Source organism: Heterodontus francisci, chromosome 29 (genome assembly GCF_036365525.1).
Source record: "Heterodontus francisci isolate sHetFra1 chromosome 29, sHetFra1.hap1, whole genome shotgun sequence".
NCBI classification, from domain to species: Eukaryota; Metazoa; Chordata; class Chondrichthyes; order Heterodontiformes; family Heterodontidae; genus Heterodontus; species Heterodontus francisci.
Window position 1 is genome coordinate 57,402,675 of NC_090399.1, and position 18,723 is coordinate 57,421,397.

General features: G+C 44.8%; 1 protein-coding gene across 5 annotated transcripts in view; it reads right to left on the reverse strand.

Moving 5' to 3' along the window:
- Positions 1-18,723, reverse strand: part of LOC137346335 (class I histocompatibility antigen, F10 alpha chain-like) — a 34,358-nt gene that overhangs the window by 4,088 nt on the left and 11,547 nt on the right. For 2 of the 5 annotated variants that reach the window (XM_068009833.1, XM_068009834.1), the window contains exons 2-5: positions 16,590-16,850; positions 9,293-9,565; positions 8,467-8,742; positions 446-571 (exon numbers count right to left, since the gene is read on the reverse strand). In XM_068009833.1, coding sequence (XP_067865934.1) covers positions 446-571; positions 8,467-8,742; positions 9,293-9,565; positions 16,590-16,850 — 936 coding nt within the window. Of the gene's footprint in view, positions 1-445; positions 572-4,715; positions 4,818-8,466; positions 8,743-9,292; positions 9,566-16,589; positions 16,851-18,723 lie in introns of all 5 variants that reach the window. The other 3 variants (XM_068009836.1, XM_068009837.1, XM_068009835.1) reach the window with 2 other exon arrangements.

An 18,723-nucleotide genomic window follows, 5' to 3' on the forward strand; every position in this document is an offset into this window, starting at 1 on the left:
TCACCTCACTCCATGTAAGGGTCCCTCAGTCCCCTGACTCCCCATATAGGCCCTCAGTCACCTCACTCCCTGTACGGGACCTCAGTCCCCTGACTCCCGATATGGGCCCTCAGTCACCTCACTCCCTGTACAGGCCCCCAGTCCCCTCACTCCCTGTACAGGCCCTCAGTCACCTCACTCCCTGTACAGGCCCCCAGTCCCCTCACTCCATGTACGGGACCCCCAGTCCCCTCACTCCGTGTAAGAGTCCCTCAGTCCCAGCTCCCCATATGGGCCCTCGGTCCTCTCACTTCCTGTTCCTCAGCCCCCTCACGCTCTGTACATCACTGGACTGTGTGTGCATTTCCCACATGTGTAGGAAAGTCTCTAATGCTTTGATATTTGTGCTTTAACATTTTAAAACTGCTGATACCAGAGAGTGACAGACCCTGCCCTCACTTCCTACCTCTCCTTTTCAACGCAACTGCACCGATGACAACAGCAATCAGAGCGATGGCAGCAACAACAATTCCAACAATCAGTCTGATATTTGTTCCCTCTGAAGATCCTACAGTCACTGGGAGCATCCTGGCTGTGGGGGGGGGGAGGGGGGAAATGAGGAGGAGATCAATGAATAACCACAATCGCTGCTCATTCAGAAGCAAGTGTACCAAAGCGGGGCCTGAGTTTGAATGAGATTCAAGTCTGTGATGTAATGGGCAGTCTGAGCAGAGCATGTTGTAGGTTAGAAAGGTTCAGCATGACTTGGATTACACTCCTGTGAAGCACTTTGGGATGTTTATCTACATTAAAGGAGATAAATAAATGCAGACATTGGAATTCCACATCATTCCAAAGACACTTCCAGTCACCCAAACAAGTGATTAATTCCCACATCAATCTCAGAATAGGCTTGTTGCAGCATAGTGATGGGAGGTAGGGAGTTTCTAGGGAAAGGAAAGAGGGGGTGCCATATTGATCAAAGATACTGTTACAGCACTGGAAAGGGGTGACATGCTGGAGGATTCAATGTCAGAATCTATTTGGGTAGAGTTAAGGAACAATAGAGGAGCTATTTCATTGCTGGGTGTAAACTATTGGTCACCCCAAATATAGGGAAGGAGGTCGAGAAGCAAATCTGCAGGTAGATTGCAGAAAGATGTAAGAACTTTAGAATGGTGATAATGGGGGAGTTCAATCATCCTAATATAGACTGGGATAGTAACAATGTAAAGGCAAAGGTCAGAAAGGAATTCCTGAAATGTAGACAAGAGAACTTTATTGATCATTGTGTTTCCAGTTCAATGTGGAAGGAGGCAGTGTTGGATTTAGTTCTGGGGAATGAAGTAGGGCAAGTGGAGCATGTTTTAATTGGGGTGCATTTGGGAAACAGTGATCACAATATCATCAGGTTTACAGTAGTTATGGAAAATGACATGGAGAAATTGAACATGAAATTACTCAACTGGAGGAGGGCTAATTTCAGTGAGTTGAAAAGCAGTCGATTGGTTTGATAAACATCACTAAAGAGGGTGCTGCTAATTTCACAGTAGAGGAAGAGGTAGTAGAGAAACTGAATAGAATAAAAATTGATAAAGAGGAGGTAGTTAAAAGGTTGGCAATGCTGAAAGTAGAAAAGTCACTGAGATTACTGAGGGAATTAAAGGTGGAGATATCGGAGGCTGTGGTCACAATCTTGCAATCCTCCTTCGGTAGTGGGATGGTGCCAGAGGACTGGAGAGGTTCAAATGTTATACACAGACACACAGACACACACACACACAGACACACACACACGGGCAACTACTGTTAGCCTGACTTCAGTGGTGCGAGAATGTTGAGACAACAGGAATAGGAGTAGACCATTCAATCCTTAGAGCCTGTTCTGCCATTCAGTGATATTGAGGGTGATCTGTGTCCTAACTCCATATACCTCAATAGATTAGCTAGCAAAAAAATCTATTGACCTCAGATCTGAATTTAATTGAGCTAGCATTTACTGCTTTTTATGGAACAGAGTTACACACTTCTCCCACCATCTGTTTGAAGAAACGCTTCCTAACTTCTCTCCTGAATGGTCTGGGTCTGATTTCAATGTTATATCCCCTTTGTCCGAGACTCCACCACCAGCAGAAAAGTTTCTTTCCATCTACCTTACCCTCAATTCCTTCCAAAATCCTGAAAACCTCAATCGTCCTTTAACCTTCTCTATCCCAGGGAACACAAGCCTAGTCTGTGTAATCTCTCCTCATAATTAAACCTTTGTAGCCAAGTAACATTCTGTTGAATCTGTGCTGCACTCCTTCCAAGGCCAGTATATTTATACCTTTCTAAAGATGAGGTGCCCAGAACTGTACACAGTTCTCCAGGTCTGGTCCGAGACAAGGCTTTCCACCATTTAGAAAATACGCTGATCTACCCTTATTTCATCCAAAATGGATGACTTCACGTTTGCCTGCACGGAAATACATCTGCCACAATTTTGCCCACCCAAACAATCAATGTCTCTTGTCATTTTATGCTCCTGTCTACTCTGCTTGCTATGCCACTGAACCTGGTGTCATCAGTAAACTTGGATATGTGTCGCTCTATTGTGCTTTTTAAGACTTTAAATACTGAATGGTTGAGGCCCCAGCACAGATCCCCGTGAGATACCACTGGTCATTTCCTTCCAATTCATACATACCCATTATCCCTACAGTCTGTCTACTGCCAAATCAATTTCCTAATCAGCTCAATAATATGCTTTCAATTCCAAGAGCTTTAAGAAATCTCTTATGTGGAACCTTATCGAAAGTCTTCAGCAAGTCCACATAAACTATATCCATAGACATTCCCCTATCCACTACTTTAGTTACTTCCTCAAAAAAATTCAATTTGTTTCATTAGACATGACCTCCCCCTTACAAATCCACATTGGCTCTCTTCAATCAGCTCAAATTTCTCTAAGTACTCAGTCACTCTGTCTTAATGATAGATTCCATAACCTTCCCCACAACAGATGTTAGACTAACAGATTTATAATTTCTTGGTTTCTCTCTCACCTTTCTTTAATAATGAAGTTATGTATACAATTTTCCAATCGATAGGAATAATTCCTGCATCGAGGGAGCTTTGGAAGATTATGGCGAAATTATCTACAATTTCCTCACCTACTTTCTTTAAAACCCAGGGGTGAAACCAACAGGTCCTGGGCATTTCTCAGTCTCTACAGTCATTTTTCTAAATACTATTTTCCAGCTTACATTGTCATTGGTTCATTATTTGTTTCCCTGCAATGTCAGGTATATTATCCTTTCCCATTCCTATGAAGATTGAAGCCTGGAAAAAGTAAAGCAGTAACAGAGCAATGGAGAACATTCGGGAAGAGATAGTTCAGACAGAAACATATAAACTAGATATGTTCCTTTGAAGGGGAAAGGGCAGAGCATCCAAAGCTAATGTGCCCTGGATGACAAAGGAAGTAAAAGTTAAACTAAAGCAGAGAAAAAAGGAGGCTATGACAGATGTCACTAGCAAGATTCAGTTAATAACCAGGAAGATTATGAAAAGTACAGGAATGTACAAATACACCAATCACTACAGGTTAGCAAGGCTTTCTTTCTAGAGGAATAGAATTGAAAAGTACTGAAATTATGTTAAACCTGTATCAAACCGCGCGACGTCCCAGTTGCCATATTATAAAAAAAGAGATAGAAGCACTCAAGAGAGTGAAAGAAGATTTACAAGGACAATACAGGAAATACATGGGTACACATATCAGGAAAGGATGAACAGCTGGGTCTCTTTTCTCTTTAAAAACAAGGATGAATTGTGACTGAAAAGAGGTCTTTAAAATTTGACAGGATTTCACAGAGTGGATAGAGAGAGAAATTTTCCACTTGTTGGGAAGACCATAACAGGAGGAGATCAATAACAGATAGCTACCATGTGAACACAGAATTCGCTATCACAGGGAGTGATTGAAGCAAATAGTATCGATCTATTTAAGGAGAAACTAGACAAGCATATGAGGGAGAAGGGAATACAGAGTTACGATGATAGATTTTTTTTAGTTTAGAGATACAGCACTGAAACAGGCCCTTCGGCCCACCGAGTCTGTGCTGACCATCAACCACTCATTTATACTAATCCAACACTAATTCCATTTTCCTACCACATCCCCATCTGTCCCTATATTTCCCTCCCTATACTAGGAGCAATTGCTAATGGCCAATTCACCTGTCAACCTGCAAGTCTTTGGCATGTGGGAGGAAACCAGAGCACCCGGAGGAAACCCACGCAGACACAGGGAGAACTTGCAAACTCCACAGAGGCAGTACCCAGAATTGAACCCGGGCCGCTGGAGCTGTGAGGCTGTGGTGCTGACCACTGCGCCACTGTGCCGCCCTTTAAATGAGGAAAGATGGGAGGAGGCTTGAGTGGTGCATAAACACCAACATGGACTGGTTGGGCCGAATGGCCAGTTTCTCTACTATTTATCCTATGTAATCTTTCAATCTTCATTGGATATAGGAGCGCTATTGGAGAACTGGAGGGTTGCTAATGTTATACCACTATTAAAGAAAGGGGAGAGGGATAAACCAGGAAATCACAGGCCAGTCAGCTGATAATTGGTAGTGGGGAAGTTATTCAAATCCAGTATCAAGGACAAAATTAACTTTCAATTGGAAAGGCATGGGTTAATCAAGAAGAGCCAGCATGGGTTTGTTAAAGGCAAATTGTGTCTGACCAACTTGATTGAATTCTTTGATGAGGTAACGAAGAAGATTGATCAACATAGTTCAATAGATATAAAAACAAGAAATGCTGGAACCACTCAGTAGGTCTGGCAGCATCTGTGAAAAGAGAAGCAGAGTTAATGTTTCGGGTCAGTGACCCTTCTTTGGAACTGACAAATAGTTCAATAGATGTTGCACATATGGACTTTTGGAAGGCGTTCAGCAAAATGCTGCACAGGAGGCTTATTAAGGAGATGTCAGCCCATGGAACCAAGGGGATATGAAACTGGCTCAGTGACTGGAAGCAAAGGATGTTGGTAGATGTTTTTCAGATTGGGAAGTGGGGGGCAGTGTTGTTTCCCAAGGGTCAGTTTTGGGTCCATTACTCTTGGCAACATTTATAAATGGCTTAGGCTTAGGTGTAGGGAACAGCATTATAAAGTTTGCAAATGATAAAACTTTTGGCAAAGTAGTATGGAGTAATGAGGATAGGATGAACATGGAGAGACAATATAGAATAAAGGGTACAATTCAGAAGGGGGGGCAGGAGCAGAGGGACCTATGTGTATATGTGCAAAAGTCATTGAAGGTGGCAGGACAGGTTGAAAGAGAGGTTAATAAAGCATACAGTATCCTGTGCTTTATTAGTAGGGGGGTAGAGTACAAGAGCAAGGAAGTTATGTTGAATTTATATAAGACACTAGTTTGGCCTCAGCTGGAGCATTGCATCCAGTTCTGGTGGCCGCACTTTAGGAAAGATGTGAAGGCATTGGAGAGATTACAGAAAGGATTCACGAGAATGGTTCCAGGGATGAAGAACTTCAGTTATGAAGATAGATTGGAGAAGTTAAGACTGTTTTCCTTGGAGAAGAGAAGGCTGAGAGGTGATTTGATAGAGGTATTCAAAATCATGAGGGGTCTGAACAGAGTAGAGAGAGAGAAACTGTTCCCACTCGTGAAAGGATCGAGAATGAGAGGGCACAGATTTCAAGTATTTGGTAAAGTTAAGCAAAAGTGACATGAGGAAAAGCTGTTTCATGCAGCGAGTGGTTATGGTTTAGAATGCACTGCCTGAGAACGTGGTGGAGGCAGGTTCAATTGAAGCATTCAAAAGGGAATTAGACAGTTATATGACAAGGAAGAATGTGCAGGGTTACAGGGAGAAGGCAGCTGAATGGAACTGAGGAAATTGCTCTTTCAGAGAGCCAGTGTAGACAAGATGGACCGAATGGCCTTCTCCTGCACGGTAACGATTCTGTGATTCAATCATTCTAGGCTTCAGGGTGACAGGATGGTGAAATGGACAAAGACATGGCAGGTGAAGTTCAATGTAGGGAAGTGTGAAGTGATGCACTTTGGAAGGACTAATGTTGAAAGAATGTAGATGATATTTTGAAAAGTGTAGATGAATAAAGAGACCTTGGTTTCCATATGCACAAATCCTTAAAGATGGCACAGCAAGTTGATAAGGTGGTTGTAAAAGTATATGGGTTACATGGATTTATAAATCGAGGTACAGAATATAAAAGTAAAGAGATCATGCTAGAACTTTATAAATCACTGGTTAGGCCTCGGTTGGAGTATTGTGGACAATTCCGGCCACCACACTTCCGAAAAGATGTAAAGGCCTTAGAAAGGGCACAGAGGAGGTTTATCAGGATGTTAACAGAGATAACAGACTATAGTTATGAGGAGAGGTTGGAAAAGTTAGGACTGTTCCCCTTGGAATAGAGAAGGTTAAGAGGTGACCTAATAGATTTTTTTCAAGATGATGAGCAGTTTTGCTAAGGTAGAGAGAGGAAAGTTATTCCCTCCGGTGAGTGGGTCAATAACCAGAGGTTATAGATTTAAAATCATTGGTAAAAGATAGAGAGGGGAAATGAGGATTTTATTTTACTCAGCTGTCGGGATCTGGAATGTTCTACCTGAAAAGAAGTGGAAGCTGATTCCAGAAACAATTTTAAACAGGGTGTTGTACAGATATTTGAGGATGATGAGCTGACACATTTAGGGACAAAAAGCAGACACATGGGACTAAGAATGACTACTCATCCCAAGAGCCAGCATAGGCTCGATGGGCCAAATGGCCTCCTACTGTGCTGTAGGGTTCTATGATTCAATGACACGAAGTTCCAACAAAATAAAACACTGCAGATGCTGGAAATCTGAAATAAAAACACAACATTCTAGAAATACTCAGCAGGTCAGGCAGCATCTATGATGTGAGCAACAGAGTTAATGTTTCAGGTCAATACCACTTTGTCAGAATGGAGGTCACTGATCTGAAAGGTTAACACTATTGCTCTCTGTACAGATGCTACCTGACCTGCTGAGTATTTCCAACATTGTCTGTTTTTATTGTATTATTCTAAATGTCCTACCCTTTCCTTATTCACATTTGCAGTATGACCGCAATGATTTTTAAAGGGCCACATGGGCCTTTTGCTTCTGACATAATTGTAAAAGCTTTGTGTTAATCTTGATACCCTCATAAATGTCTGTTGATATTTCTGCTCTTACTGTATGTTCTTTCGCTCTCTCCCAGTCCACTCGATCTATACTATGCTTTGCTTTATCCTTTAGTTTTAGGTTACCTTTCACTTCTTCTCAAGTAGACCTCTCGGCCCTTCTCGTTTCTGTATTAAGCTAAATTCTTTTCTGAACACCTCCCACTGTTCATCTGTAGTTTTACCCAATAACAGTTTTGTTCAGTTTGCGGTCATCAGTCTCTGTCTCATCCTATTAAAAGTTAGCCTTACCAAATTCGAGGATCTTCATAACAGTATTATGTTTTTCCTTTTCAAACATGTCAGGCTCGCAGTTAAGTAAATGTTCCCTTACCGTTAGATTAACTATGTCTGGCTCACTACTAGATCTAGTGTGGCCTGCCTGTTTGTTGGTTCCAGAAAACTATGTTGAATGCAGTCAAGAAATTCACAAGCTTTCTGACTTGAGCTACTCTGTTCTTCCCAATCTATATGGGAATTAAAGTCTCCCATTAAAACATCTCTTCATTGACTACAAGTCTCTTTGATCTCTGAATTAACAGCTATGCAGTGGAAGAATGTATTATCAGGATGCCTGTAGCCAACTCCCATTACAATTCTTATCACAGTCTCCATTGATTGCTTTCACTTACCTCGATCCTCTCTTGTTAATGTTGTAACAATCTGGGACAAACTTAATGTCAGGTGGAAAAACATGGGTTAATAAATTGAAAGCGAGCACAGAATTGTCAAAGGCAAACTTGTCAAACTTGATCAAGTTCTCTGATGAATAGACGGACAGTGTTGATGAGGGTAGTGTGCTGTATGTTGTGTGTATGGGCTTTCAGAAGGCATTTGATAAAGTGCCACAAAATAGACTTACTAGTAAAATTGAAGCCAATGGGATTAGAGGGACAGTGTCAGAGTGGATATGGAATTGGATCAGGGACAGAAATCAGAGAGGAATGGTGAATGATTATTTTTCAGACTGGAAGGAAGTAGAAAGTGAAGGATTGGTATGAGGATCACATCTCTTTTTGATATATATTAATGATCTAGACTTGGGTATAAGGGCATAAATTCAAGGTGTGCAATGACACAAAACTCAGAAATGCAGTAACCAATGAAGAGGATTAGAACAGATTTCAGGAGGACATAGACAGACTGGTGAAATGGGCAGACATGTGACAAATGCAGTTTAATGCAGAGAAGTGTTAGGTGATTGATTTTGGAAGGCAGAATGAGGAGAGGTGATTCTAAACAGTCACTGTTCCTCTTACCCCAGTCTAGGATCTCCATTCCTTCTTTTTCGCTTTGCTCATATTGACAGGAATAGTTGGCACCATTCTCAGGTGCGATCTGAACCCATCTCCTGAGCTGGTAGGTGCCATCGTGGTTGGGTAGGATGCCAGTGGAACGTGTGTCTGCAATCGGTGCGCCATTTCTCAAGAGGGTGACTTCGATATCGCGAGGGTAAAATCCTGTGACGAGGCAGCAGAGTTGTGTCGGTTTAGCAGCTGATGCCTTGTCCGCGGAAAGAAACACTTGAGGAGCAACTGAGAGTAAAACAGATCAGAGGCAGGTCAGTGTGAGAGACAGGGAATGGCAAATATTCCTTTAAATTGGGGATTAGACCCCTGACCCCAGGGAAAGGTACATACCCCTTTAAACTGGGGTTTAGACACCCTGACTCCAGGTAACAGTACGTACCCCTTTAAACTGGGGTTTAGACCACCGACTCTCAGTCACCTCTTCTGACTCACCGACTCTCAGTCCCCCCTTTACTCACCAACACTCAGTCCCTTCCCCCTCAATCACCGACTCTCAGTCCCCCCTCACTCACCAACTCTCAGTCCCCCCTCACTCAGAGTCTCAGACCCCCTCACTCAGAGTCTCAGTCCCCCCTCACTCAGAGTCTCAGTCCCCCCCTCACTCGCTGAGTCTCAGTCCCACCTTACTCGCTGACTTTCAGTCCCCCCTCACTCGCTGACTCTCAGTCCCCCCCCCCTCACTAACTGACTCTCAGACCCCCCTCACTCACTGACTCTCAGTCCCACCTCATTCACTGACTCTCCCCCCTCCCCCCACCCCCACCCACTCACTCACCGTGTCTCAGTTCCTTTTCTCCAAGTTTCAGGTACTTCTTCAGCCATTTGATGCAGGTCCCCTCCAGGTAACCCTTCCTCTGCTGGTTCCTGGCCTTGTCCTGGTCCCACTTGTTCTTGGTAATCAGTCCCCAGCTTACCGGTGTTACCCACACCATGTTATCCTTATCAAAGCTGATGTAATCCCGCCCGTCCCAGCCTTCCTGATGGAACCCGCTGGTGCTCCCGTCATCCTGCAGCTCACAGCCATACATCACCTGTACTGTGTGGATCCCTGTCAATCAAACACACACAGCCAATCAGAGCCAAATAACAGAGAGCCAACAGTTCTGACTGCCTTCCACAACTATCAGTGAAACACACACAGCCAAACAGATCCAGGAGCAGAGTGAAGGGGAGGTGGGGGAAAGCCGGGAATGATTGGGAGTTGGTAAAGAGCTGGTCCTGTCTTTCAGCCCCACAACAAAGTGCATCACTCCACCCAATTCCCGGCTTCTGTTTACTATATAGTGGAGAGACCATTACGGTTGGAGCGTATGAAACAAAAATTGTGTTTGGAAAATATGTTTGAGATTTTTGAAGAAGTAACTGATAAGATGAATAAGGAGTACCAATGGATGTAGTGTATTTGAATTTTCAAAAAGCATTCAATGAGGTGCCATCCAAGAGCTTTTTTCCACTAAATTAGGACTCAAGGCTTTGAGGATTAGTTAAAGGACAGAAAACAGAGAGTAGGAATAAACGGGTCATCTCCGGGATGGCAGGCTGTAATGAGTTGGGTACCACAGGGATCAGTACTTGGGTCTCAGCTATTTAGGCCCAAGACACAAAAAGTTCCACAGAGGGATAGGGCAGGTTGAGTGAGTAGGCAAGAACATGTCAGATGAAATACAATGTGGTAGGGTGGCCATTTGGTCTGCATCCATTACTTTGGAAATGTCCAGCCTCTCGTCTTCATTGGCTAATATCAGTGTCATTTAAAATCAGAATTCTATTGGTCCTGTGAGTACCCGCAAAGATCCTATTGGACCTAACCATGTGCCTGTCTTTTAGACGCCCGAACGCTATATCTGTTGCTTGTACTGTGATGAAAGTGGAGCCATTGTCTTCTTCATCAAAATGCTCAAGCAAAAGACATTGTTCAACGCAGTATGGTCAAAAGAAAGTGATTTCATAGCAAAAAAAAAATCAGGAAGGGAGAGGATCAAACACTCTGCATTTTGTACCAAGGTGATACCAATGTCAGCCACCAAGGAAAGGGAGATGTGGATCAACACATTTTGTTGGAAAAACACAAAGTGAGCACCCAATTTGCAAGTACATCATCATTGAGGTCTTTTTTTCAAATCATCTGCATCACCTCAAAACAATAAAGTAACTGCTGCTGAACTACAAATGTCTGCCACTCGGTGAAGAATCACCAGTCTTATAGAAATATCGACTGCAGTACAAGGTGACAAAGAAATCTCCTTCATACCAAGAGACCTGACATGTGGGGAAACAAAGGCAAAAACACTGAGCGAGAAGCTTCATGCAGAAGTACTTGGATTGCATTAAAGCAGATGATCTTTTTATTTTCTTTGGCAATTGATGCGTCAAACAAGGGTGAAACAAAATGTTTCCCCTTCGGTTTGGGATATTTTAATTTCGAGAAGGGGATCCCGCATTTACTGTTGGATTTTTATACTGATAGCCAGGAAACCTGGGAAGCAATCGCAACAGAAAAATGATCCAAACTCAGTGCCTTTGATCTCATCCCATGAAGACTTTCCGTGTATTCGGCTGACAACACAAGTGTTAATTCTGAAAAGCACAACAGTATTTACCAAGAAGTAAAAGGCTCTCAAACGGACATAGTTGCAGCCAACTGTTCGGCTCATATTTTGCATAATACAACAAGGTACATCATCTGAAACCTCGCTGTTGATACAAAAAACCATCATTCTCAAGGTATACGGTCACTTCCACACTTCTGCAATCAGAACAGAGCATTTAAGGGAGTTTTGTGACTTTGTTGGCGTGGAGGAGCGCAATCTGTTGAAGCACGTTGTGATCAGGTGGCTTTTTCTACTGCTGGCTATTGACAGATTGTGGAAATGCTGGAAAACTCGAACAAGATCATTTCAGAGTTTAGGTGAGCAAGAATGCCCCAAAATACGATGGAAATGCTTCAGGGATGAGGAGGTTGCTAATGACGTGGCTGAGCTTTACTTTCTCTTTCTCAGCATTGCTCAAACTATTCACTTTATCAAAGCTTTAGAGGTCAAGTCGTTCAGCATCCTCTTGGTGTATGAGCTGATTTAATTAAATTAAATCAATCAGATTAGAGAACATAGGAAATTGGAGCAAGAGTAGGCCATTCAGCCCCTTGAGCCTACTCCACCATTTAACTAGATCATGGCTGATTTTCTACCCTAAGGGCATCCTCCTGCACTATCCCCATACTCATTGATATCTTCAATATCTAGAGAACTATCAATCTCTCTCTTGAACACACTCAATGACTGAGCCTCCACAGCCCGCTGGGTTAGAGAATTCCTAAGATTTACTACCCTCTGAGTGAAGAAATTCATCCTCATCTCAGTCCTAAATGGCCTAATCCTTAATCTGAGACTGTGGCCGCTGGTTCGAGACTCCCCAGCCAGGGGAAACCTCCATCCTGCATCAACCTTGTCGAGACTTCGAAGAATTTTGTATGCTTCAGAGATCATTCTTCCAAACTCTAGTGCATCGAGGCCCAGTCTCCTCAATCTCTCCTCATAGGACAATCCCACCATCCCAGGAATCAGTTTAGTGAACCTTTGTTGCACTCCCTCGATGGCAAGTATATCCTTCCAGAGGCAAGGAGACCAAAACTATACTCGACACTCCAGGTACGGTCTCACCAAGGCTCTATAAAATTGCAGCAAGACATCTTTACTCCTGTACTCAAATCCTCTTGCAATATAGGCCAACATACCATTTGCCTTCCTAATTGCTTGCTGCACCTACAGTCATAGAGTTATACAGCACAGAAATAGGCCCTTTGGCCCATCGTGTTCGTACTGGCCATCAAGCACCTAACTATTCTAATCCCATTTTCCAGCACTTGGCCCATCGCCTTGTATACTGTGGCGTTTTTTTTTAAACACCTGCATGTTACTTTTTAGTGACTGATGAACAAGGAGACCCAGGTCCCTTTGGGCATCAACACTTCCCATTCTCTCACCATTTAAGAAATACTCTGCATTTCTGTTTTTCCTACCAAAGTGGATCCACATTATATTCCACCTGTCATGTTCTTGTCCATTCACTTAGCCTATCTAAATCCCCTTGAAGCCTCTTTGTATGCTCCTCACAACTCACATTGCCTCCTAGTTTTGTGTCATCAGCATAATTGGAAATATTACATTTGGTCCCTATATCCAAATCATTGATATAGATTGTGAATAGCTGGGATCCAAGCACTGATTCCTGCCATACACCACTAGTCACAGCCTGCCAACCTGAAAATGGCCCATTTATTCCTACTCCATGTTTTCTGGTCATTAACCAATTCTCAGTCCATGCCAGTATATTACCCCCAATCCCATGTGCTCTAATTTTGCTTACTTACTCTTGTGTGGGACCTTATCGAATGCCTTCTGACAATCCAAATACACCACATCCTCCGGTTCCGCCTCATCTATCCTGCTAATTATATCCTCAAAATATTCCAACAGGTTTGTCAAACATAATTTTCCTTTCATAAATCCATGGTGACTCTGCCCAATCCTACCATTATTTTCTAAGTGACCAGTTATCACATCCTTTATAATAGATTCTAGCATTTCCCCTACTAATGTCGGGCTAACATGTCTGTAGTTACCTATTTTCTCTCTCCCTCCTTTCTTAAATAGTGAGGTTACTTTTTCTACCTTCGATATGATAACTACAATTACACAGGGTATTGTTGAGGTCACACCTGGAATATTGTGTGCAGTTTAAGGAAAGAACGTACTTGCCCGAGATGGAGTATAACAAAGGTTCTCCAGACTGATTCCAGTTAATTGGCCTATAAGAAGAAATTGAGTATGGTAGACCTATATTCCCTGGAATTTAGAAGAATGGGAAGTGATCTAATTGGAATATACAAGATTCTGAAGGGGCTTGACAGAGTAGACACTGAGAGGTTGATTCCCCTGTTCGGGGAATCTAGAATACGGGGTCACAGTCTCAGAATAAGGAGTTGGTCATTGTAGAATGAGTTGAAAAAAAAATGTCTTCATGCAGAAGGTTGTGAATCTTTGGAATTCTCCACCCTAAAGAACTGTGGATGCTCACTCATTGAGTAGATTCAAGACAAAGGTTGATAGATTTTTGGGTGCAAAGGGAATGAAGGGAGGGGAGGACGGTGCAGGAAGGTGGAATTGAGATAGAAGATCAGCCATGATCTTTTAAATGTTGGAAAAGGCTCAATAGTCTATTCCTGCTCCTATTTCTTACGTTCTTTTGAGACACAGCAGGGGTAGGGGAACAGAGAGAGACGAGTTGGGGGAGTAGAGAGACACAGGGGGCTGAAATTTATAGTCCCGTCACCATAATCGGCGGTGGGCGAAAGCAGGGCGGGCTGCACATTGCACAGCCCCCGCGATATTAAGTGCGGCGGCTCATTTAAATAGCCGATTCGGACCGCCCACCACGATGACATGGAGAGGGCGGCTGTCCGTCCCCGGCAACAGCGTCAGCTACCTTTGTGCAGGCGCTGAGGCCATTTTTAAAGGGCTTCCAACGCTAGATTTCAATTTAAATATTTAAAGAGCGATTGATTTTTAAAAATTAAATAAATTGATCTTGCCCCTCTCCCACCAACCCCCCCCAATAACCATCGATTAAATTACCAGCCCTCTCCCCCTACAAAACAGTTACCTTGCGCACCTGACCTTCCCCCCACAATGTGCATCAACTTTACACTTCACCCCTTCCCCCCCATCCCCTGCACCAATGAGATAACTGTGACCCAACTCCCTCCTCTCCACACAGAGAAACACACCTGCTCCGCCCTCTCCACCAGTGTTCCGCCTTTAATCCCTGGACGGGGATCCGAAGGTGTGGGATTGCCGGCCACTGACACAAATATCACACCAGGACAGACGGCGGGAGTGTAAAGGGAATTTCTTTGTTTATTTAAATTAATTTATGTATTTAAATTGGGCTCCCGACGCCAAGCGGTGGGAGTGCCGCCATGAGGCCTCGTCACCGCCGGCAATATCGGGCCGGGCCTTCCCGGCATCATGGTCTGTGGTGAGCCTGTCCCTCAGGCATTTTCCGGACTCCCCACATCACGACCCCTGATGTCAGGGGGTCTGTAAAATTCTCCCCAGGGGAACAGAAAGACATGAGGAGTGAAGAGAGAAAGAGAGAGAGAAAAACAGGGTGTGGGAAGAAGAGAAAAACTAGGGAGGGTGGGGGAACAGTTAGAAATGGGACGGGAAATAGATATGGAGGGGAATAGTGAGACACAGGAGCGGAATAGATCGAGAGACACAGGAGGGGAATAGATAGAGAGACACAGGAGGGGAATAGATAGAGAGACACAGGAGGGGAAAAGAGAGACACAGGAGGGGAAAAGAGAGACATGGGGAGGGTTCAGAGAGAGACGGTGGGGGGGGGGGGGTGGCGTGCGTGGTGGGATAGTGACACGGGAGTTGAGAAAAACCAGGGGAGTTGGGGGAATAGAAACATACATAGAAACATAGAAAATTGGAGCAGGAGTAGGACATTCGGCCCTTCGAGCCTTCTCCACCATTCATTATGATCATAGCTGATCGCAGTGGTTAGCACCGCAGCCTCACAGCTCCAGCGACCTGGGTTCAATTCTGGGTACTGCCTGTGTGAAGTTTGCAAGTTCTCCCTGTGTCTGCGTGGGTTTTCTCCGGGTGCTCCGGTTTCCTCCCACAGCCAATAGACTTGCAGGTTGATAGGTAAATTGGCCATTATAAATTGCCCCTAGTATAGGTAGGTGGTAGGGAAATATAGAGACAGGTGGGGGATGTAGTAGAAATATGTATAGGATTAGTATAAATGGGTGGTTAATGGTCGGCACAGACTTGGTGGGCCGAAGGGCCTGTTTCAGTGCTGTATATCTAAATCTAAATCTAAATCCAACTCAGTAACCTGGTCCCGCTTTCGCCCCATACCCTTTGATCCCTTTAGACCCAAGAGCTATATCTAACTCCTTCTTGAAAACATACTATGTTTTGGCCTCAACTGCTTTCTGTGGTAGTGAATTCCACAGGCTCACCATTCTCTGGGTGAAGAAAGTTCTCCACATCTCAGTCCTGAAAGGTTCAAGTCCTATTAGAATTTTATAGGTTTCTATGAGATTCTCCCTCACTCTTCTGAACTCCAGCGAATATAATCCTTAGCGAATTAATCTTTCCTCATACCTCAGTCCCGCCATCCCAGGAATCAGTCTGTTAAACCTTCGCTGCACTCCCTCTATAGCAAGAACATCCTTCCTCAGATAAGGAGACCAAAACTGCTCACAATATTTCAGGTGTGGCCTCACCAAGGCCCTGTATAATTGCAACAAGACATCCCTGCTTCTGTACTCGAATCCTCTCACTATGAAGGCATGGAGTGTCAAATAGATATGTGGGGGGAATAGAGAGATATGGGAGGGAGGAATAGAGAGACATGGGGGTAGAATAAAGACAGATGGAGGAATAGAGAGACATGGGAGGGGATATAGAGAGTTACTGGGGTGAAAATAGAGCAGCAAAGGGGTGAAATACAGAGACACGGGGGGCATAGAGAGAGAGAGAGACGGATGGGTGTATAGAGAAACATTGTGGGGGAGGCAGTTGAGAGACTGGGGTCTAATAGAAAGACACCATAGTGGAACAGAGAGACTTGGAGGGAATAGAGAGACATGATGGGGTTTGGGGGGGCGGGGGGGGGGGGAGGTGGAGGGGTTGGGGGTTGGGAATAGAGAGACACTGGGGTGGAGTAGAGAGGCACAGAGTGGTGTAGAGAGAGATGTGGGGGAGGAGGCAATTGAGAGATGGGGGTCCAATAGGGAGACACCTTGGTGGAAAAGAGAGACTTGGAGGGGAATAGAGAGAGATGGGGGAATAGAGAGACACGGAGAGAGGAATAGAGAGACAGGGTGGTGGAATAGACAAATATGGGAGGGGGAAATAGACACAACGGTGGGGAATAGAGAGACACAGTGAGGCTTGAATTTAGGAATATGAGACGGTAAATAGACATGAGGAAAATGTAGAGAGAAACAGTGGTGCGGGAATAGAGAGCATTGTGGGAGGGCAAGGTCTCACCACCCGTCTGGTTGGTCCGGTTTAAGGCGGTCTGAATATTGGTCTGTCCAATGTGCTCTGAGCTCCGCAGGATCTGTGTCTGCTGTTCCCAGTACTCAGGGCCCTGACTCTCCGCCATCCACTGCTGCCGAGAGATTACTTCCTGAAGATTGCTGTCGTAGTAATCAATCGTAGCATCGTCCACATAACCGACGGCCACAAACTCTGGCAGACCAGAAATCGGGGTCATTGCCGTGTAGAAATACCGGAGAGAGTGAGATCCTGAAACACAGAAAGACATCAGGCATGAACCCCAAAACACCAACCCAACAGAGAGAAAGAGAGAGAGACATCAGGGCATGAACACTAAAACATCAACACCACAGAGAGAGAGAGAGAGAGAGAGAGAGACATCAGGGCATCAACCCCAAATCACCAACCCCACAGAGCGAGTGAGACATCAGAGCATGAACCCCAAAACACAAACCCAACAGAGAGAGAGAGAGAGAGAGAGAGACATCAGGGCATCAACCCCAAAACACCAACCCCACAGAGCGAGAGAGAGAGAGAGAGACATCAGGGCATCAACCCCAAATCACCAACCCCACAGAGCGAGTGAGACATCAGAGCATGAACCCCAAAACACCAACCCCACAGAGAGAGAGAGAGAGACATCAGGGCATGAACCCCAAAACACCAACCCCACAGAGCGAGAGAGAGAGAGAGAGACATCAGAGCATCAACCCCAAATCACCAACCCCACAGAGCGAGTGAGACATCAGAGCATGAACCCCAAAACAACAACCCCACAGAGAGAGAGAGATCAGGGCATGAACCCCAAAACATCAACCCCACAGAGAGAGAAAGACATCAGGGCATGAACCCCAAAACATCAACCCCACAGAGAGAGAGAGAGAGACATCAGGGCATGAACCCCAAAACATCAACCCCACACAGAGAGAGAGAGACATCAGGGCATGAACCCCAAAACACCAACCCCACAGAGAGAGAGAGAGACATCAGGGCATGAACCCCAAAACAACAACCCCACAGAGAGAGAGAGAGAGATCAGGGCATGAACCCCAAAACAACAACCCCACAGAGAGAGAGAGATATGGGCATGAACCCCAAAACATCAACCCCACAGAGAGAGAAAGACATCAGGGCATGAACCCCAAAACACCAACCCCAGAGAGAGAGAGAGAGAGATCAGGGCATGAACCCCAAAACATCAACCCCACAGAGAGAGAAAGACATCAGGGCATGAACCCCAAAACATTAACCCCACAGAGAGAGAAAGACATCAGGGCATGAACCCCAAAACAACAACCCCACAGAGAGAGAGAGAGAGATCAGGGCATGAACCCCAAAACATTAACCCCACAGAGAGAGAAAGACATCAGGGCATGAACCCCAAATCACCAAACCCACAGAGAGAGAGAGACATCAGGGCATGAACCCCAAAACACCAACCCCACAAAGAGAGAGAGAGAAAGACATCAGGGCATGAACCCCAAAATACCAACCCCACAGAGAAAGAGAGACATCAGGGCATGAACCCCAAAACATCAACCCCACAGAGAGAGAGACATCAGGGCGTGAACCCCAAATCACCAACCCCACAGAGAAAGAGAGACATCAGGGCATGAACCCCAAAACATCAACCCAACAGAGAGAGAGACATCAGGGCATGAACCCCAAAACACCAACCCCACAGAGAGAGAAAGAGACATCAGGGCATGAACCCCAAAATACCAACCCCACAGAGAAAGAGAGACATCAGGGCATGAACCCCAAAACACCAACCCCACAGAGAGAGAGACATCAGGGCATGAACCCCAAAACACCAACCCCACAGAGAGAGAGACATCAGAGCATGAACCCCAAAACATCAACCCCGCAGAGAGAGAGAGAGACATCAGGGCATGAACCCCAAAACACCAACCCCAGAGAGAGAGACATCAGGGCATGAACCCCAAAACATCAACCCCACAGAGAGAGAGAGAGACATCAGGGCATGAACCCCAAAACACCAACCCCGCAGAGAGAGAGAGAGAGACATCAGGGCATGAACCCCAAAACACCAACCCCAGAGAGAGAGAGAGAGACATCAGGGCATGAACCCCAAAACAACAACCCCACAGAGAGAGAGAGA